Here is a 22,590-nt window from a genome sequence, read left to right as displayed (position 1 = left end):
TATTTCTAGGTTCTTATTATTTTTGGTGCAATTATAAATGGGATTATTTTCTTAATTTCTGTTTCTGCTGCTTCATTATTAGTGTATAAAGATGCATTAGAATTCTTCACATTGATTTTGCATACTATGATTACTGAATTAATTGATCAGTTCCGGTAGATTTTGGTGTTATATGTATTGCAATATAAATATAAATATAAATATTGCTATAGTATGTCATCTGCAATAGAAAAAATTTTACTTCTTCTTTACCAACTTGCATACTTTTTATTTCCTTTTGTAGTCTAGTTGCAGTGACTAGAACTTCCAGTACTATGTTAAATAAGAGTTCTGAGAATGGATATGTTTATCTTGTTTCTGACTTTGTGTGTAAAGCTTTCAGTTTTTCCCCATGGAGTATGATATTCACTTTGGGTTTTTTTCATATATAGCCTTTAGGGTTAGTATCCCAAATACTAACAGTTTACACAACTCAACACCAAAAAAATAAATAATCCAGTTAAGAAATGGGCAGAACAGATATTTCTCCAAATAAGACATCTGGACAGCCAACAGAGATATGAAAAGATGCTCACCATCACTCTTCATCAGAGAAATACAAAGCAAACTACAATGAGATATCATTTCATACCTGTCATAATGGCTAAAATTAGCAACCAAGAAACAACAGGTGTTGGCAAGAATATGGAGAATGTGGAACCCTCTTTCCCTCTAGTGTGAATGAAAACTGGTGTAGGCACGATGGAAAATAGTATGAGGTTCCTCAAAAAGTGAAAAAAGGAACTACCTTATGACCCAGAAATTTTACAACGAGGTTTAAATTTTTTAAATATAATTTCTATGCATCTCTTGACCATAGCTTGTGTCCATTTAAGGAATTTCAACCTTAGTGCTTGTGTTTTTCTCTTTTTTTAAGAGGGAGAGAGGCACAGACACAGGCAGAGGGAGAAGCAGGCTCCATGCAGGGAGCCCGACGTGGGACTTGATCCCAGGTCTCCAGGATCAGGCCCTGGGCTGAAGGCAGCGCTAAAATGCTGAGCCACCTGGTTGCCCCTCTCTGTACATTTTAAACAGTAATCAGGAATATGTTTTCAAGTGAGAAGTAATACAAATAAGTTTTTTTAATAATAAATTTATTTTTTTTATTGGTGTTCAATTTACCAACATACAGAATAATACCAGGTGCCCGCCACCCAGTCACCCCCACCCCCCGCTCGCCTCCTGTTCCACCACCCTTAGTTCGTTTCCCAGAGTTAGGAGTCTTCCATGTTCTGTCTCCCTTTCTGATATTTCCTACCCATGTCTTCTCCCTTCACTTCTATTCCCTTTCACCATTATTTATATTCCCCAAATGAATGAGACCATATACTGTTTGTCCTTCTCCAATTGACTTATTTCACTCTGCATAATACCCTCCAGTTCCATCCACCTTGAAGCAAATGGTGGGTATTTGTCATTTATAATGGCTGAGTAATATTCCATTGTATACATAGACCACATCTTCTTTATCCATTCATCTTTCTACGGACACCGAGGCTCCTTCCAGAGTATAGCTATTGTGGACATTGCTGCTAGAAACATCGGGGTGCAGATGTCCTGCGGTTTCATTGCATCTTTACCTTTGGGGTAAATCCCCAGCAGTGCAATTGGTGGGTCGTAGGGCAGGTCTATTTTTAACTCTTTGTGGAACCTCCACACAGTATTCCAAAGTGGCTGCACCAGTTGACAACCCACCAACAGTGTAAGAGGGTTCCCTTTTCTCCGCATCCTCTCCAACATTTGTGGTTTCCTGCCTTGTTAATTTTCCCCATTCTCACTGGCGTGAGGTGGTATCTCATTGTGGTTTTGATTTGTATTTCCCTGATGGCAAGTGACGCAGAGCATTTTCTCATGTGCAATGTTGGCCATATCTATGTCTTCCTCTGTGAGATTTCTGTTCATGTCTTTTGCCCATTTCATGATTGGATTGTTTGTTTCTTTGGTGTTGACTTTAATAAGTTCTTTATAGAACTTGGAAACTAGCCCTTTATGTGATACGTCATTTGCAAATATCTTCTCCCATTCTGTAGGTTGTCTTTGAGTTTTGTTGACTGTATCCTTTGCTGTGCAAAAGCTTCTTATCTTGATGAAGTCCCAATAGTTCATTTTTGCTTTTGTGTCTTTTGCCTTTGTGGATGTATCTTGCAAGAAGTTACTGTGGCCGAGTTCAAAAAGGGTGTTGCCTGTGTTCTCCTCTAGGACTTTGATGCAATCTTGTCTCACATTAAGATCTTTCATCCATTTTGAGTTTATCCTTGTGTATGGTGAAAGAGAGTGGTCTAGTTTCATTTTTCTGCATGTGGATGTCCAACTTTCCCAGCACCATTTATTGAAGAGGCTGTCTTTCTTCCAGTGGATAGTCTTTTCTCCTTTGTCGAATATTAGTTGACCATAAAGTTGAGGGTCCACTCCTGGATTCTCTATTCTGTTCCATTGATCTAGGTGTCTGTTTTTGTGCCAGTACCACACTGTCTTGATGACCACAGCTTTGTAGTACAACCTGAAATCTGGCATTGTGATGGCCCCAGCTATGGTTTTCTTTTTTAAAATTCCCCTGGCTATTCGGGGTCTTTTCTGATTCCACACAAATCTTAAAATAATTTGTTGCAATGCTCTGAAGAAAGTCCATAGTATTTTTTTTTTTTTATTTATGATAGTCACAGAGAGAGAGAGAGAGAGGCAGAGGCACAGGCGGAGGGAGAAGCAGGCTCCATGCACCGGGAGCCTGATGTGGGATTCGATCCCGGGTCTCCAGGATCGCGCTCTGGGCCAAAGGCAGGCGCCAAACCGCTGCGCCACCCAGGGATCCCAAGTCCATAGTATTTTGATAGAGATTGCATTAAACGTGTAAATTGCCCTGGGTAACATTGACATTTTCACGACATTAATTCTGCCAATCCATGAGCATGGAATATTTTTCCATCTCTTTGTGTCTTCCTCAATTTCTTTCAAAAGTGTTCTACAGTTTTTAGGGTATAGATCCTTTACCTCTTTGGTTAGATTTATTCCCAGGTATCTTTTTTTTTTTTTTTTTTTTTTTTTTTTTTTTTTTATTCCCAGGTATCTTATGCTTTTGGGTGCCATTGTAAATGGGCTTGAGTCCTTCATTTCTCTTTCTTCAGTCTCATTGTTAGGGTAGAGAAATGCCACTGACTTCTGGGCATTGAAATTGTATCCTGCAACACTGTCATAATGCTCTATGAGTTCTAGCAATCTTGGGGTGGAGGCTTTTGGGTTTTCTATGTAGAGTATCATGTCATCGGCGAAGAGAGAGAGTTTGACTTCTTCTTTGCCAATTTGAATGCCTTTAATGTCTTTTTGTGGTCTTATTGCTGAGGCTAGGACTTCTAGTCCTCTGTTGAGTAGCAGTGGTGAGTGTGGACATCCCTGTCTTGTTCCTGATCTTAGGGGAAAGGCTCCCAGTGCTTCCCCATTGAGAATGATATTTGCTGTGGGCTTTTTGTAGATGACTTTTAAGCTGTTGAGGAATGTTCCCTCTATCCCTACACTCTGAGGAGTTTTGATCAGGAATTGATGCTGTATTTTGTCAAATGGTTTCTCTGCATCTATTGAGAGATTCATATGGCTCTTGGTTTTTCTCTTGCTGATATGATGAATCACATTGATTGTTTTACCAGTGTTGAACCAGACTTGTGTCCCGGGAATAAATCCTACTTGGTCATGGTGAATAATTTTCTTAATGTGTTGCTGGATCCTATTGGCTAGTATCTTGTTGAGAAGTTTTGCAACCATGTTCATCAGGGATATTGGTCTATAATTCTCCTTTTTGGTGGGGTCTTTCTCTGGTTTCGGAATTAAGGTGATGCTGGCCTCATAGAACTAATTTGGAAGTACTGCATCTCCCTCTATCTTTCCAAACAGCTTTGGTATAATAGGTATGGCTTCTTCTTTAAACTTTTGATAGAATTCCCCTGAGAAGCCATCTGGCCCTGGACTTTTGTGTCTTGGAAGTTTTTTGATGACTGCTTCAATTTCCTCCCTGGTTATTGGCCTGTTAAGGTTCTCTATTTCTTCCTGTTCTAGTTTTGGTAGTTTGTGGCTTTCCAGAACTGCGTCCATTTCTTATAGATTGCCTAATTTATTGGTGTATAGCTGTTCATAATATGTTTTAAAATCGTTTGTATTTCCTTGGGGTTGGTAGTGATCTCTCCTTTCTCATTCATGATTTTATTAATTTGAGTCTTCTCTCTCTTCTTTTTATTAAGGCTGGCTAATGGTTGATTTAACTTATTAATTCTTTCAAAGAACCAACTCCTGGTTTTGCTGATCTGTTCCACAGTTCTTCTAGTCTCTATTTCATTGAGTTCTGCTCGAATATTTATTAACTCTCTTCTTCTGTTAGGTGTGGGATATATTTGCTGTTTTTTCTCTAGCTCCTTTAGGTGTAAGTTTAGCTTTTATATTTGAGTTCTTTCCAGTTTTTGGATGGATGCTTGTATTACGATGTGTTTCCCTCTCAGGACTGCTTTTGCTGCATCACAAAGGTTTTGAATGGTTGTATCTTCATTCTTATTAGTTAACGTGAATCTTTTTAATTCTTTCTTAATTTCCTGGTTGACCCTTTCATCTTTTAGCAAGATGGTCCTTAACCTCCACGTGTTTGAAGTCCTTCCAAACTTCTTGTTGTGATTTAGTTCTAATTTCAAGGCATTATGGTCTGAGAATACTCAGGGGACAATCCCAATCTTTTGGTATCAGTTCATACCTGATTTGTGACCCAGTATGTGGTCTATTCTGGAGAAAGTTCCATGTGCACTTGAGAAGAATGCATATTCTCTTGAGTTTGGATGTAAAGTTCTGTAGATATCTGTGAAATCCATCTGGTCCAGTGTATCATTTAAAGCTCTCATTTCTTTGGAGATGTTGTGTTTAGAAGACCTATCGAGTGTAGAAAGCACTAGATTGAAGTATAAGTGTATTATTATCTAAGTATGTCTTAACTTTGGTTATTAATTGATTGATATATTTGGCAGCTCTCGCATTTGGAGCATTTAATGATTGTTAAGTCCTATTGTTGGATAGATCCTTTAAAGTATGATATAGTGTCCCTCTTCATCTCTCACTACAGTCTTTGGGGTAAATTTTAGTTTATCTGATATAAGGATGGCTACCCCTGCTTTCTTTTGAGGACCATTTGAATGGTAAATGGTTCTCCAAGCTTTTATTTTCATGCTAGAGGTGTCCTTCTGTCTAAGATGAGTCTCTTGTAGACAGCAAATAGATGGGTCCTGCTTTTTTATCCAGTGTGACACCCTGTGCTTTTTGATGGGGTCATTAAGCCCATTCATGTTCAGTGTTACTATTGAAAGATATGAGTTTAGTGTCATCACGATATCTATTCAGTCCCTGTTTCCTTGGATTGTCCCATTGGACTTCCTCTTAAAGGGTAATTTTAAGGGTCCCCCTTAAAATTTCTTGCAGAGCTGGTTTGGAGATCACATATTCTTTCAGTTCCTGCCTGTCTTGGAAGCTCTCCTTCCATTCTGAATTAGAGCCTTGCCAGATAAAGTATTCTTGGTTGCATGTTTTTCTCATTTAGGACCCTGAATATATCCTGCCAGTCCTTTCTGGCCTGCCAGGTCTCTGTGGAGAAGTCTGCTGTTAATCTGATATTTGATTTTTAATTTCTGCCTGATTGGATCTAAATTCTGCAGTCATGAAGTCTCTTGAGTCCTTGATGCTTTTTTCTAGAGCCACCAGTATCTGTACAATAGTGCTTCTGAATTGGCTCTCTGAAATTGAATTGTAATCCAGATTTTGTAACGCTGTGGGAGAGAGGAATATTTCTGATTCTTTCTTTTGAGGTGAGGTTTTCCTTCTAGTCATTTTGTTCAGTGCAGAGTGACCAAAAACAAGTTGTATTGGGAAAAGGAGAAAAAGAGAGAAGAGAAAGAAGGAAAGAAAAAGATAAAAAGATAAAAAGAAAAAAGGAAGAATAAAGAGAAAAAGAGAAAAAAAGATAAGAAAAAGAGAAAAGAAAAAGAAAAAAAGGAGGGAAGCAAACAGAAATGAAAAAGCAAAAACAAAACAAAACAAAACAAAAAAAAAAAACAACAAAACAAAAACAAAACAAGGTGGAGTGTTCTCTGATTCTGTATACTGTAAGTCCCTTTACTTCCCCTGGAACTTTCCAGTGTTGCTTGGTCAATAATTTGTTTTTCCCCTATCCGTTTAGCTGGTCTTCTGGGAGAGGGGCCTGTTGAGCTGATTTTCAGGTGTTAGCACTTGGGGGAACTGCTCAGCCCCCTGCCTATTGCAGGGCTCAGTGAGTGATGTTAAGCTGCTTATCTGGTGAGGCCACTGTGAGGCTCAGTGGGCTTGTTTACCGTGAGGCCCCAAGAGGAACAACCACAGTGGAGGCGGCCAGCCCTGGAGCCCTGGATTCAGCTCCTGCAGCAACTAGGGAGCTCTCAGTCTGCAGGGGCCTGTATGCTCCAGGTGTGGGTCCGCTGATCTGCTCAGCTGGGGCAGGAGTGTCCTTGCTCTTCTGTGCCCTCTTGGCCTCTGCCTGTCCCGGGGGGAGGCCGGATCCTGGGCTGTGTCCCTGGCGTCCTGTGCTCCCGGCGTGTGCTGTTGGATTCGTGCTCCCAGCCCTGCAGCCCTCTCTCTGCCGAGGTGCCGCCTGAGCCCCACCGAGCTGCTCCGGGGGTCGCAAATCCCCTCCCGCGTGGAGCCGCCGCCAGAGCCCCTCCGAGCTGCTCCCGGGTCCGCCGTGCGTGCTGCAGCCCTTAGGGAGCTTGGTGCACTCTCCTGGGGTGCAGGTGCCTGTTAGTGTCCCAGGGAGCCTGAGGGCATCCCCGCCCCCCCTGGGGTCCTGCTCTAACTCCCTGCGAGTGCCATTCTGCCCTGGAAGATCGGTGCAGCTCCTGCTTCTCCGGGATGGGGCTTTCCTGTCCTGGGGGCACTCGCCGCGTCCTTACCCTGGCTCCTCGTGGCACTCCTCCCCCTTGGATGCCTTTTGTTTATTTCTTTTTCCCCCATCTTCCTACCTTGATAGAAGTGTGATATCTTCTCACTGTAGCATTCCAGCTGTTCTCTCTTTAAATCTCAGGCCGAATTCGTAGATTTTCAGGATGATTTGAAGGTTATCTAGGTACTCTGGTGGTGACAGGTGACTTGGGGACCCTACTCTACCACCATCTTGCCCCTCCCTCTACAAATAAGTTTTAAAGGCCCTTTTAATCCTTAGGTGCTATGAGCTTAGAAAACTGAAACCTGGGAAGTTTACGTTTTTAAAGACTTTATTTATTTGTTCATGAGAGACGCATAGAGACAGGCAGAGGCATAGGAAAAGTTGGAGAATCAGGCTTCCCGTGTGGAGCCCAATGCAGGCCTTGATACCAGGACCCCGGAATCACAACAAAGCCAAAGGCAGATGCTCAACCCCTGAACCACCTAGATGTCTTCACTCGTATTCTGGGATACTTTTTAATATTCTGTATTGCATACTGCTGCTGCCCCAAATGCCTTGTAGTTTATCAATGTACCTCACAGTTAGGAACTGATGATTCTCATTCTAGCTAATGTGACGAGTCCTATTTTTTCCCCCTGCAGGCTCGTCCTACACTGGCTTGGTGGCCAGGCCCTTTGAGAAAGTAACATACCGCTGGACAGTCCCCTCCCATGCTGGACCTGCTGCTCAGGATCCAGCCTGTCTCACCTGGATGTACTTCTCTGCTGCAGATCCCATAAGAGATACAAATTCGGGTCTGGTGGGCCCCCTGTTGGTGTGCAGGGCGGGTGCCTTGGATGCAGATGGCAAACAGGTTATTACAAAGGTTTTTAGCTGGAAAGCCTGCTGGGAGGAAGAGAAAGCTATGTTACTAAATAGGAGTTGAAAATGGAACTGGGTTCAAGAGATGTGGGAACAGAAAAAAACAACCAAGGTATTTAATCAGAAATTAACAGTTGGTGATCTCATGCTATTTTGCATACTATTCTTTCACTCATAAATATCTTAGTCTCCATTCCTTTCTATTTTGTATCTTCTCATCATCTCTTAAAAAAAAAAACTCAATGCCCCCTAACACTTGAGATTATGTTCTTAAATCTCTTTTAATATTGGTCTGTATTCTTTCATGTACAGCTCACCATTTCTAGCTGTATAACCCTGGGAAGGTTGCTTAAGCTCTCTTTGCCTCAGTTTCTTCATCTGTAGTAAAGGGTTGACAATGAAAGAAGTATCTTTGGTTTTTATGATGATTAATTAAAATAATCCATATGAAGTGTTTATCATAGTGTCTAGATTGCATAGTAAACACTCAGTAAAAGTTAGAAGTAATAATAATAATGAAAATAATAAATAATAATAAAATAATATATTAATAGCAATTGCATAATATATCAATAGCAATTACACATCCTTTCTTTTATTTTCTAATCCCCTCCATATAGAGTCCTTTCCTGATCTGCTAGCCACATTTCCCCACTCCTTTCCCCAGCTAACTCTAAGGTCTCTTCTATCACTCTCTGTACTTCTCCACAATCCCCACCTTGTGCTTCTTCCCTGTCCCCTTTCATGCATTCCTCCTCTCTTGTCTTGTCACATAGTTCTGACCTCTTTCACCCACCTTTAATTTGAAATCAGCTGAGGAAAAACTGCCTAGCAACAGCTACAACTCTAGAGAGGAGGTATGGGCTTGTTTCTGTGTCTAAAAAAATAAATAGGAAAGAATCAGAGCTCATTGGGTCTGGATTTGCACAGCCCACAACTGCTGAAACCATTGTCATTCTTTCCTATGTTCTCTTCCATGGATCTACAGAAAGGAGTGGATAAGGAATTTTTTCTCCTTTTTACTGTGTTGGATGAGAACAAGAGCTGGTACAGCAATGCCAATCAAGCAGCTGCTATGTTGGATTCTCGACTGCTCTCAGAGGATGTCAAGGGTTTCCAAGATTCCAATCAGATGCATGGTATGGGAAGGCTTTTGCCCCCAGCTGCAGTTGGGAGGTTACAAGTAAAAATCTAACCTAACATTAATCATGTTCCATCCTTGAAAGAACTGACCCAATTGGTCAGTTCTACCCAAGACATGAGCTAGATTGAAGAATTAAATCTAAGGCAACAGATCTTATATTTAACACCTGGTTGTGCTGTGTCCTATGTTACACAGAATGGGGGACACTGGAAAAATGTGCTGTGAAATGATTGCAGACAAGGAATCCACTAGAAAGTGAGGAGAGAAAGCTGGAATGATACCTTTCCTGTCTTATCTCCTTCTTCTTTACTGACCACTACCCTTGCTCCTCAACTCCATACTCCATCCAAATGGGGCTATTTTTCTCTTATATAGATATATCTTGTACTTTTCTGACTTCATGCCTTTACAATGTTTTGCCCTTTAGTTGAAATGCCTCTCCTCATGTGATGTGATGAGCACTGGGTGTTATACTATATGTTGGCAACTTGAATTAAAATAATATTTTAAAAATTTAAAAAACATAAGTAAATAAAATAAAATAAAAAGAAAGGCCTCTCCTTACATTTTCGCCCTTAGCCTGTTGAAATTCTTTTCAATCTCTAACATCCTACTCAAAAGCTACTTCATCCATGTAACCATTCTTTGTCACCAAACCCCAGGATGATGACACCCTCATCTGAACCACTGTTGCAATTTATCAGACTATTTTAATAGCATGTTCTATATAGTTATTTGTTGCATGGTTTTTGACTTCTGCTAGAGTGTAGTCTCCTTAAAGGTGAGTACTGTTTATTGCTTATTTCTGTATTGTCTACACTTTCTAATACATAGCAAATGTTTATTGAACAAGCGAACTAACAAATTAATGAGTAGCCATGTAGGTGGATGGGTGAGTGAGTGAATGGGAAGACATGGTCCCCAGTTTGCAAAGAGCTCCCAGCATTTTGCCATGCTGGCAATGAGACTATTAACACACATGAAATAATTATAGAACAATCCAAGATCAACTATAATTAAATGCTTAATTGTGTGAAACAGCTTTCAAGTGATATGGAGTTCATAGGAGGAGAACATTAATGAGGAACAATCGAATTAAAGGATTCCTGGAAGAAGAGAGAGCTTGAGCTAGGGTTCAAAGGCTAAATAGGTTTGCAATTAAACATTATAGGCAAAGGAAGCAGAATCAGATTAGCAATGTTCTCATAAGCTTTTTGGGGAATTACCAAACAGGGCTATTTATTAAAGATAGTTCTAGTGGGTGTGGGGACATTGAAAAGGGGTCAGCTTTAATCAGGTCTCCCTGTATTTTCAAGAGGAGTGTGGAGGATGGGAGGGAGTCATGAATGTGTTGTCTTATGACTCCATCTCTTGGTTCTCATCACCAGTAAGTTATATCAACTAGGAAACCAATCCTGCGAACCAAGTTCATTTCAGTTTTGAACTTAATGAAGCACCTGAGTAGTACAAGCATACATGCCAGGTGATTTGGCAGTCATACTGATATTGTCCTGCTAGGGCAATCTAGTGTGGGAGATGGACTTTTAAGTAAATCATTTGACTCTGTGGTAAGTGATATGGAAGAATTTTGTGTATGTGTGGGGGATGTTTCATGGAAATTAGAGAGAGAAAAAGAGAAAGAGAGGGAGGAGAGGGAGGAAGAGAGAGAGAGAGATAACTGCACATGGGAGGTGACATTTGAGCTGGAGCATGATGGATGAGTAGTAGTTTTCTGTAGAAAGACTGGAGGAGGACCATTTGAATGGTAAATGGTTCTCCAACCTTTTATAGTGAAAGGGAATATAAAGGAAGGGAAAAGAAATGTTGGGAAATATCAGGAAGGGAGACAGAACATAAAGACTCCTAACTCGGGGAAACGAACTAGGGGTGGTGGAAGGGGAGGAGGGCGGGTGTTGGAGGGGAATGGGTGATGGGCACTGAGGTGGACACTTGACGGGATGAGCACTGGGTGTTTTTCTGTATGTTGGTAAATTGAACACCAATAAAAATTAATTTAAAAAAAAAGAAAGAAAGACTGGAGGAAAAATGTATTCTAGGCAGAAAGAACAGCATGTGAAAACTCAACATATGTTTTGTAGACATCTAGCATGTTTAAGGCTATGGGGATGCAGAAATAAATAGAACTCAGAACAATGTTGTGTACCTGTGTGTGAGGAGGCATGGGAGGATAGACTGCAAGCAGGGGTGCCAGAGTGAGGGTTTTTGCAGAAGTTCAGACCAGAAATGGTGAGGGCCAGAACCTAGGCAGTAACAGTGAAGTGAAGAAAAAGAGACAGATTGAAAGATGAATATGGAAATTTGGGGGGACCCCAGTAATTTATGGAGGAATGGAGAAAAAGAACAAGACGAAGGAGGAACAATCAGAGAGAATGTAAGAGAACCAAGAAAGTGTGGTGCTATAGAAGCTAAGGGAGGAGAGTTTCAGGAGAGTGGAATTAGTAGAGGCTGATATCCTTGTGTATGTGTATATGTGAAGGAGTTGTGGTAGTGGAAAGTAGTTCAGTTTTACAAGAATTTGAAGTGTGGTAGAGGAGGGGCAGGAGGGGAGGTCAGAAAGACAAGTTGGACCCTCATTCCAAAGAGGCATATCTTCATAAGGACAACTAAATTGGTTTAGAGAAGAAGGCATAAGAGTTTAATGTAACCCAGAAATTTCAAGTTGTTGGAAACCATAGTACAGAGATGATGCTATGCTTCTGGTCAGTGCCTGAGTAGTCTGATCTCATCTTCCTGTTCTGTCTTGTGTTTTTGTTTTCCAGCCATTAATGGGTTTCTGTTCTCTAACCTGCCCAGCCTGAACATGTGCAAGGGTGACACAGTGGCCTGGCATTTGCTTGGTTTGGGCACAGAGACTGACGTGCATGGAGTCATATTCCAGGGCAACACAGTGAAGCTTCAGGGCATGAGGAAGAGTGCAGCCATGCTCTTTCCTCATACCTTTGTCATGGCCATCATGCAGCCTGACAATGCTGGTAAGTGCCTTAATGGCTGGCCCTAGGCTTAGAGCTCTATTGGGCATGGCACTGGGTGAGGGGGGCTAGTGAAAAGAAAAGAAGACATGTTGAGGGTACATGGAAGTTTTCAAAACACTCTTTCTTCTCTCTCCTCAATGTGTACTCCTATGTTCTGGTTATTTGGGTTTTTTTCTTAGCTACAGATATAAAGTAAAGATCTGGGGAAGATCTTTTCTGGAGCAACAGGAAAGAAGCAAGGATGCTGCCCAGCGTCAAGGCAATTCTTATATAGGTAGAGGGTGGACTTGGATGTGTAGTCCCATGGCTATGTAGAGATTTTATAGATATAGTCCTTACATTGGAGGGAGGTTCATAAGATACACCTATAAGTGCTTTCAACTCTAATATTTTGTGAGGATTTCTGCAAACTGCTGGTGGGAACAGAATGGGGATGTACTGTGATAGTTTCAGCCCAGGAATCGAGCATAAAAGCTTTTAGTTTAAGTTCTTTCATTAATTTGCTATTTAATTTTGGTCTAACCAACCCCAACTTTGGCTAGATTTCTTCCTTCTTTTATTTCTCTGTCCCACCCCCCACCTCCCTCCCTCTCCTTCCTTTCCTATCTTTCCCCTTTCTTCCCTCCTCTTCCTTTCCTTTCCTTTCTCTCCCTCTGTCTCTCCCACCCTCCCACCCCATCCCCTCATCCCTTTCTGTCTCCCTTCCTCTAATTTCCCTATTTTTATTTCATGAAAAAATTTGACTAGAACATTTCTTTAAATTCCATTACTGTCTGACATTTTATCACTTAGCAGTATTTTTTTTTTTTTTGCAATCGCTAGGATGCCTTATTATTTCAGGTAGTAGGTGGCAATAGTATTTGTCAGAAAAATCTGGCAGTTCCATGCAGTCTCCACTAAGCTTTTATTTTAGTTCTTTAAATTCCATTCATATTTAGAAATAAATCTGCAAACCAAACAAGTCTCTTTGACAACTTAATAATTACATCTTGGCACTAGATTTGAAAAATATTTGACATAAAGTTGGTCTCCACAGACTTCTTGGGACTTCATTTCTGTCCATCTACTTGGGATACTTTCTTGGTTAGACAGAGTTATTGTTAGCAAATTAGGAACAGCAGTTTATGGAGATTAAAATAACAACAGACACAAGTTCTTGGGCATAAGGTAGGGAACTTCTAGATGAGAAAGTCTTGAAATAAAGAAAGGAAAAAGAGGAAAGAAAGAAGAAAGAAAGAAATAAAGAAAGAAAAAAGAAAGAAATAAGAAAGAAAGAAAGAAAGAAAGAAAGAAAGAAAGAAAGAAAGAAAGCAAGCAGAGGACGGTGGTAAGGGAGGGAGGGATGGAGAGAAGGAGGAAGAGGAGGAGGAGAAGGGGTAGGGGAAGAGGAGGAAGTAAAAGAAGAGGAAGAAAAAAAGACACTCTTCTCTAGCCTTGGTCACAAAAATACCCCTAGGTTTACTCTTCTTCCTGCAAAATTAGCCTCCTCAGTCAAGTTTATATGCCTCCACATGCTCACTCTTACTTTGGATAAATGAAATTATTTTTGTGCCACTCAAAAGGAGACCCAAAGAGGGTTGCTGTAGATGGCTTAAAAACATTCTGATTGGTGATATGGGGAAAGCGGGAGTGATGGGTTTATTAGAGTAAAGATTTGAAAGGTTACTCTTGGTCAAGATTGATGAAGTTTTGGAATATAAGTGAGGTTTGGTGGGGTGAGGTCCGGAGCCAACAACCAAGAAAGAATTCTTGAGATGTCTTTGATGCAAGATGGTGATTTTATTAAAGCAGAAAGAGCTGCTGCCCTGGGCCTGTGAGCAGTGGCTGATTATACACATGGGATTTGGGGGGGGAGGGTAAGGATAGTGTAGTCTCTAAGGAATTTTGGAAGCAAGGTTTCCAGGACCTTGAGGGGGCTAGCTATTGTTGGGAAAAGGTCACTTATTACCGTCCAATAAAACCTGAGTAATGAGACCCTTCAGATGTATGGTGGGCTATGTGCTTGGAGAATGATTGCCAACACATATCTTTGGGGTTTAGAGATAAAGGAAATTTCTAAAGGAATTTTCGTATATTAAAGTAGACTTACAGGATCTGGGGGTTGGGATAAAATTTCCTTTTGCCCTTAGCAAAGTATTATGATCAAGGCAGTTGAATCTGTAGAGGAATGTCCCTCTGCTTGTTTCAATGACTTGTCAATGTACTGTGCTGGGATCCTGCTTTGTCCTCAACTAATCCTCTGTTCCCCCAACACTTCCCCCCTGAACAATTTTTTTTAAATATTTTATTTATTTATTCATGAGAGACCCACAGAGAGAGGCAGAGACACAGGCAGAGGGAGAAGCAGGCTCCTCGCAGGGAGCCTGATGTGGGACTCGATCCCAGAACCCCGGGATCATGCCCTGAGCCAAAGACAGACGCTCAACCGCTGAGCCACACAGGCATTCCCCACCCCCCCAACAATTTTGACCCTTAAATCTTTAAGGTTGTTGAAGGTGGAAGGTGTCATCTTCTGTAACTTCCTCCTGCTGAGTAGGGGCGTAGAGATGTCCATACCAATGGGTCAATGTTGGTCAGTTGGGGAACATATTGGGAAATTATAAAAAGGAGAAGGCAGCTGAATCCAATGAGGACAACACATGAACCTTCTTGAGTAGACAGGATCATCTGTCAGCTGAAAATTATGGCAATGAAGGAGTCTCAGTAGGCAGTGAGACACCAGAAATAAGAAAATTAAGGTTAACATTATAATGAGAAAGTGAAGACCTTTGATAGTTGAACTTTGGTAATTTTCTTTTAGTCCAGGAGTTCAAAGCAATCGCTAGAGAGAGATCATTTAAAGCACCAATTTGAGTATTTATGTTAGATAGAAACCCAGAAATATTTTTGTGGTCATCTGGAATGTATATACAGCATTTTTAAATGATAGCATATGTTTTATCTTGTGTAACAGTTAAAACATCTAATGTCATTCCATTTTGTAAAAATGCTTCAACACATTTGTGTTGCTTTAGTATTTAATAGAGACGTTCTACATTGAGTGTCATTTAGGGCTTTGACCATGTACTTACGAAGAGGTTCCATGTTCCAAACAACATCATCTGGTCTCAAAGAGGGAAGAAAAATGGATGCTAGGCAATCATAACAATGAAACATAAAACATGTCCACTGTTTTAAATGTGTAAGGTTGGCTGGGTTGGTAATGGTAATGATATATATGTGCATCCAGGCAAAGCCCAGATTACAGTGACTTATCCAGCCATGGTCTATCAAAGCCGTGACCATGAATCAGAGTGGCATAGCCATTGGGATCACATTAGAAGACAGTCATACAATGTTGGGCATCCCTAAATGTATCATCCAATCCAATCATAAAGAAAGTGTGGTCATCTCCATTAAGTCCATATTTAACCCCATGTGGTAGGGTATGCTCTGGCTCTAAAGGAGCAATTTTGGGGGATCCCTGGGTGGCTTAGTGGTTTAGCGCCTGCCTTCAACTCAGGGCATCATCCTGGAGTCCCCGGATCGAGTCCCACATTGGGCTCCCTGCATGAAGCCTGCTTCTCCCTCTGCCTGTGTCTCTGCCTCTCTCTCTGTATCTCTCATGAATAAATAAATAAAATATCTTTCTTTAAAAAGGGGAACAATTTTGTCATCCCAGCCATACAGAATTTTCAAAGTGCTAGTTGTATATGCAATTGCTGGGAATTCCATTCTTTGGTTGTTTAAATAATCATATACTCATGGGCTCTTGTTATCCCCACAGAATAACAAGAAGATTGTCTATACATGAGCTATTGTGGAAATTTCTCTGAGGGTTACCTCAAGTTGTCTAGCTTAGGCAAGCAATATTATTTTAAAGATGATTAGAGGGATGCCTGGGTGGCTCAGCAGTTTGAGTATGTGCCTTTGGCTCAGGGCATGATCCCAGAGTCCCAGGATCAAGTATCAAATCGGGCTTCCTGTATGGAGCCTGCTTCTCCCTCTGCCTGTGTCTTTGCCTCTCTGTTTCTCTCTCTCTCTCTCTCTCTCTCTCTCTCTCTCTCTCTCTGTGTGTGTGTGTGTGTGTGTATGTCTCATGAATGAATAAAATATTGGAAAAAAATAAAGTAGACTTACAGGATCCTGGGGTCGGGCTAATATTGCCTTTTGCCCTTAGCAAAGTATTACCATCGAGGCTGTTGAGTCTGTAGAGGAATGTCCTTCTGCCTGTTTCAAGGACTTGTCAATGTGCTGCCCTGGGATTGTGCTTTGTCCTCAGCTAGTCTTCTGTTCCCCCATTAAAGATTCCTGGATTTCTTTATTAGCAAAAGCCCAGACTCTTTTTACCTTTGCATTTCTCCGGCCTTTCAAACTCTTTTTTCTTTTTTTTTCTTTTTTTTTTTTTTTAATATTTCAAATCCCCCTTAGTTTGTGGACCCTGAAATGTATGGACATCCACATGCAAACTCTTTTTTCTATAAAGATTTCATGAATACTAGAATGTTGGAAGTGGTAGAGCCCCTTTGAGATAATGTCAATTTACTTTATTAATGGGAAGAAAAGACAGAAGTGTGTGTGTGTGTGTGTGTGTGTGTGTGTGTGTGTGTGTGTGTGATTTACCCAGATTAAATATCTTGGCTCTCAATTTTTTCTTACTATCTTGACCCTTCCCCATTAAGTCCTATTTATTCTTACTCCTTAGATGATTCTTGGATCTGAAGTCTCCTTCATTCTTCCCTTGGGCACTTGATCTCCAGTTAAGATAGAAACCCTCAGAAGTAGTCTCCAAACACAGGACAAAATTATTGAGTTAATGGAAAAGCCAGGACCAGAATTTGGCATTGGAATTCTTTAGAGTAACTAGTGATGAGAGGTGGTAAATACACATATGTAATTAAGCAGCTTTGCAGATGACCTAAAAACATCACCATGGGGACGCCTGAGTGGCTCAGAGGTTAAGTGTCTGCCTTTGGCTCAGGGCATGATCCTGAAGTCCTGGGATCGAGTCCCACTCGCTGCATGGAGCCTGCTTCTCCTTCTGCCTCTGTCTCTGCCCCTGTCTCTTTGTCTCTCATGAATAAATAAATAAAATCTTTTTAAAAATCACCATGAATATCAACAATTTGTGTACTGAATGCCTACATTTATGCTTAACAAACTAGAAAAACAAATGTCCAGAAAAAATTCAGCAAAGTGTTAAGAATTTTGAATCCTATGGGTTTATTGGTTATTTGCTTTAATATTCTTTTCCTTTGTTTTAGATTTTAATAAGTTTATACCACACTTAATAGAAATGAACAACTGTATTTAAAAATATTATCTTACATACCTCAGTTCTTCCAGTAGAACTAATGATTCTAGAGCTTTAATGGATAGGAAAAGCGACAGAAAAAAACTAGGGCTTGTAATGTGTTATTTTCCATGAAACTCATGTTAGAGTTCTCAACAAGCAAGAGAGCATTTATTATTTATTATTGCCCTAGTCTCTCAGGGTTTCTTTCTTTTTTTCACCATTGGAGCTTTCTTTATTCATTATCCCCCTCTCCCCACACCTTTTAATCTTATTTTCTTTCCACCACTCCTTTTTCCTGTCCTCTTTCATTTTTCTTCTTCCTTTTCTTATCTCCTTTTATCTCTCATTTCTTCTTTATTCATTCATTCTTTCCTTCTTTTACTTCCATCTATTTTTTTCTCCATCTTATTTTTGTCCTTTCTTCTTTTTAATTTTCTTCTTTCATTCTTTTATCTCTCTTCTTTTTATCTTCCTTTTCTCTTTCTCCTTTTCCTTCTCTCCCCTCTCTTTTCTCCTTTTTTTCCTTTTATTTCTTCCTTTAATTTTTCCCTCTTCTTTGGTTTCCCTTTTCTCCATTTCCATCACTTCTTTAATTTTCTTTTTTTTTTTATTAACTTTTATTGGTATTTAATTTACCAACATACAGAAAAACACCCAGTGCTCATCCCGTCAAGTGTCCACCTCAGTGCCCGTCACCCATTCCCCTCCAACACCCGCCCTCCTCCCCTTCCACCACCCCTAGTTCGTTTCCCCGAGTTAGGAGTCTTTATGTTCTGTCTCCCTTCCTGATATTTCCCAACATTTCTTTTCCCTTCCTTTATATTCCCTTTCACTATTATTCATATTCCCCAAATGAATGAGAACATACACTGTTTGTCCTTCTCCGATTGACTTATTTCACTCAGCATAATACCCTCCAGTTTGTCTTCCTTTCTCTTTTTAGATTTTTTCCTTTTCCCTACCTCTTATTTTCTTTTACTTTTTCCTTCAATCTGTATTTTTTCTTTCCTCTTTTGACTTTCTCTCTGGTTTTCCTTCTCTTTTATTCCTCACTTCTTTTTATTGTCCCTTCATTTTACAATAACATTTTCACAAAACAGTAAATCTCTGTTTTCTTCCACTAAGCGGTCTAGATACTAAGGATACGAGGATGAATTAGGCAGCTCACAGTTAGTATGAAGGAGAGATGATGGTACCGTCTTGCCAAGAGCTAAAGTAACACACAGAAAACTAACAATTTCTGCCTGACTTGTGTAGTAAAGCTCTTATAGGGAAGCAGGCATTCAAAATGAACATTTGAAGAAGAGTAAACTGTCACCAGGCACAGAAATGGAATGGGTGGTGAAGATATCATTATTATAGGCAATAGGACGCTTATGGGTAGTGACTTGAAAGCAGCATCTGGGGGTTCCTGGGTGGCCCCATAAGTAAAGTGTCTGCCTTCAGCTCAGGTCATGATTCCAGGGTCCTGGGATTGAGCCCCACATTGGGCTTTCTGCTCAGTGGGGAGCCTGCTTCTCCCTCTTCCTCTACCTTCCACTCTACCTGATTGTGCTCTCTCTCTCCATTAAATAAATAAATAAATAAATAAATAAATAAATAAATAAATAATTTTTTTTAAAAAGCAGAATTTGCCTGAAGAAGTTAACACAAACTGATTTTATTCAGTGACCCTCAACTGAAGGTGGTATGCTTAAAAGTGTTTGGAACTGTGTGGAGGTACTTTTACTTGTCACAATGACTGGTGATATAGAGGAGGTGATACTATTATTTAGATGGTGGGGCAATGTGTAGGGCAGTCTTAAACAATGAAGAATAGTCCCACACAAAATGCTAATAGCATCTCTGTGAAGGAATAATGAGAAGTAAGGCTTAAGGGGAGGCAAAGTAGGAGGCTATTGCAAGAGGCAATAAGAGCCTGCCAATGAATGGAAGCAATAGGGATAGAGAGAAGGGGTAGCAATGAGGGATATTTGAGAGAGAAATTACAGAACTTTTCTGAGGGGCTGAGCAAGAAGAAAATATTCTTGAAGTTTCCAGTTTCTGTAATATATATAGAAACTGGAAACTTCAGGAATATATATGTATATATATGTTTAACCAAAGTAGCAAGTATAGAAACAAGGACAGGGTATTAAGATTTGGGTAGAAAGTACTCATTTTAGAGTATGTCAATTTTTAAGCTCCTGGTGAAATTCAGGTGGTATGAATTTCACAGTAGGTAGCTAGGTAGAAATGTAAAGATAGGAGAAGTAGTCCAGGCTAGCAAGTTTGAGTGTTCTCATGGTTCAAGTTCATAAGCTGTAAAGTGATAGGAAAGAAAACGTAAATAAACAATAAATCAACATTTAAGAGGTACAAGGAAGAAGAGAAGTCAAAATAAGGAAACAGAAAAGAATTGGTCAAAGAGTTAGGAGGATACTAAGATTCCAAGAACAGTATTGTAAGAGTGGCTTGGATATGCATTATGCTAAGCAATGTATTAAAGAGCATTGAGAGAGTGGCTTGGATAATAATGTCCATATGAGAAAATTTAGATGATGTACTAGTCCAAAGGCACATGACGTCCCAGAATGTCTTCTTTTTATTATCTATCCTCTTCAGTAACCATCAGACTTTATTATCCACACCAACCCCTGAGCTATGAGTTTTGAGCAGCATATGGAGCCATTCATTTGCACACATATTCATTCACTCAAAATATATTTATTGCACATCTTCTTCAATGTGCTAAGACTTGAGAAAAGTGAAAAGAAAGAATGATTCTTATTCTCTGCAAAGATCCACAGTAGACACATTAAAACACACCAAAACACATTCATAAAACAATAAGATCATTTTTATTGTGATATATATCATGAAGGAAATAAAATATAGTGATGTGATAAAATGAAAAGGGCATTAATTTTGAGCGGATGTTCGGGAAAGGCCAATCCAAGAATGTGATATTTATATTGAGACCTAAATAATGAGGATGAATGAGCCATATAAAGATTTCTAAGTAGAACATTTCAAACAGAGGGGCCAATAAGTGCAAATGTCCAAATATGGGAACAAGCATGGTTTTTCAAGAGTCAGAGTGAAAAGTCAGTAGGGTTAGACTGTAGTAAGCAAAGAAAAAGAGTGACATGAAGTGAGGTTGGCAAGATTCATATTATGTGAGGCCTTATAATCATAGTTATAAGCTTGGATTGCATTCTGAGTATGAATGAAGCATTTAAAGCGAGGTAGCAATGTGCTCTGGATCATATTTGTTAAAGAGGGCCTTGAATCCTGTGTGACAAATGGTTGAAGATGGAAGGAGAAGAAGCAGAGAAGACAATCAGGATCCATTTTAGTGATGATGGTGGTTTTGACTAGGGAAGAAGAGTGAAAATGAAGGATAATTTTGAAGGAAGAGCTGATAGGATTTACTGATGGAACAGATGTAGAAGGGTAGGGGAAATAGAAGAGTTGGGAAATTTTTGTGGAAAGAAAGGAAAAGATTCCTTCAAGAAGTCTATAAAGTAGTGGGAAAGACTGTTTTGTAAAGAGAGGAGCACTTACTCTTTAATCATGCGATTTAGATGTAGTGTGTTAAGAGGAGATAGGCAAGAATGTAGAGGTCAGTATGAGCCAGAATAGTCATAGAGAAGTTTCTGGAAGATATTAAATCTGAATTTGGTCTTGGAGAATGAGTGAACTCTTGTAGATATTTGTGGGAGGGATGGGCAGGTACATTCCAAAAGGGAGTAATAACATGAATGAAAATTCCAAGATAGAAATGAGCTATGTGATAAGGAAAGCAAGGGACAAATTTAGTTGGATCACTGGTTGAATTTGGGACTGAGTCATGGTTTGGAGCCAGCTCATAGAGGCCTTTAAAAGCCAATAAAATATCAGATAAAGGGCTAGTTTCCAAAATCTATAAAGAACTTATTAAACTCAACACCAAAGAAACAAACAATCCAATCATGAAATGGGCAAAAGACATGAAGAGAAATCTCACAGAGGAAGACATGGACATGGCCAACATGCACATGAGAAAATGCTCTGCATCACCTGCCATCAGGGAAATACAAATCAAAACCACAATGAGATACCACCTCACACCAGTGAGAATGGGGAAAATTAACAAGGCAGGAAACAACAAATGTTGGAGAGGATGCGGGGAAAAGGGAACCCTCCTGCACTGTTGGTGGGAATGTGAACTGGTGCAGCCACTCTAGAAAACTGTGTGGAGGTTCCTCAAAGAGTTAAAAATAGACCTGCCCTACGACCCAGCAATTGCACTGATGGGGATTTACCCCAAAGATTCAGATGCAATGAAACGTCGGGACACCTCCACCCCGATGTTTCTATCAGCAATGGCCACAATAGCCAAACTGTGGAAGGAGCCTCAGTGTCCATCGAAAGATGAATGGATAAAGAAGATGTGGTTTATGTATACAATGGAATATTACTCAGCCATTAGAAACGACAAATACCCACCATTTGCTTCAACGTGGATGGAACTGGAGGGTATTATGCTGAGTGAAATAAGTCAATCGGAGAAGAACAAACAGTGTATGTTCTCATTCATTTGGGGAATATAAATAATAGTGAAAGGGAATATAAAGGAAGGGAGAAGAAATGTTGGGAAATATCAGGAAGGGAGACAGAACATAAAAACTCCTAACTCGGGGAAACGAACTAGGGGTGGTGGAAGGGGAGGAGGGCGGGTGTTGGAGGGGAATGGGTGACGGGCACTGAGGTGGACACTTGATGGGATGAGCACTGGATGTTTTTCTGTATGTTGGTAAATTGAACACCAATAAAAATTAATTTAAAAAATAAATAAAAGCCAATAAAATGTTTGTAGTGATGGGATAGGCAGTGGGCATCAAGTGAAAGAATGATGAAAATAAATGTCCTAGGAAAGTCAGCTTCTCCTGATCCACATTCCAAATGTCTTAATGTCCTTGACAGAATCCTGTAGCTTGATGTCAGTTCCAGGCAGCTAGCTCCACAACTCTGATATTTAAGACTGATATCCAAAAATCTCGTAAAAACTGAGGGAAAGCCATCTCAAAGCCTTCTGATATTAGCATCCTGATAGTCAAGGTTTTTTTTAAAATCTATTTAAGCCTTCATTTATTTGGCACTTGGTAGAAATGAGAGACAACTGGTCAATGCATTTTTTGGAATAATAATTATTACAGCTTGATTTACTTATTTATAACTTTACTTATTACAATTCACTATGCATTATGCTAAGCAATGTGTACATCTTATTGTGTTTAATTTTAAAGCAACCCAGTGAAACAAGTAAAATGATCCACATTGTACCATGAAGGAACTGAAACATACAAAGGCTTAAAAATTA

The 22,590-nt window shown here is 40.0% G+C and overlaps 1 protein-coding gene across 2 annotated transcripts in view; it reads left to right on the top strand.

Moving 5' to 3' along the window:
- The window catches only part of HEPH (hephaestin), a 106,905-nt gene that overhangs the window by 39,252 nt on the left and 45,063 nt on the right, over window positions 1–22,590 (top strand). For both annotated transcript variants that reach the window (XM_041742279.1, XM_041742280.1), the window contains exons 10-12: window positions 7,615–7,826; window positions 8,823–8,973; window positions 11,759–11,971. In XM_041742279.1, coding sequence (XP_041598213.1) covers window positions 7,615–7,826; window positions 8,823–8,973; window positions 11,759–11,971 — 576 coding nt within the window. The remainder of the gene's footprint in view (window positions 1–7,614; window positions 7,827–8,822; window positions 8,974–11,758; window positions 11,972–22,590) is intronic.

Source organism: Vulpes lagopus, chromosome X, assembly GCF_018345385.1.
Source record: "Vulpes lagopus strain Blue_001 chromosome X, ASM1834538v1, whole genome shotgun sequence".
Taxonomy (NCBI): Eukaryota; Metazoa; Chordata; class Mammalia; order Carnivora; family Canidae; genus Vulpes; species Vulpes lagopus.
This window is presented reverse-complemented; position numbering and strand designations above follow the sequence as displayed.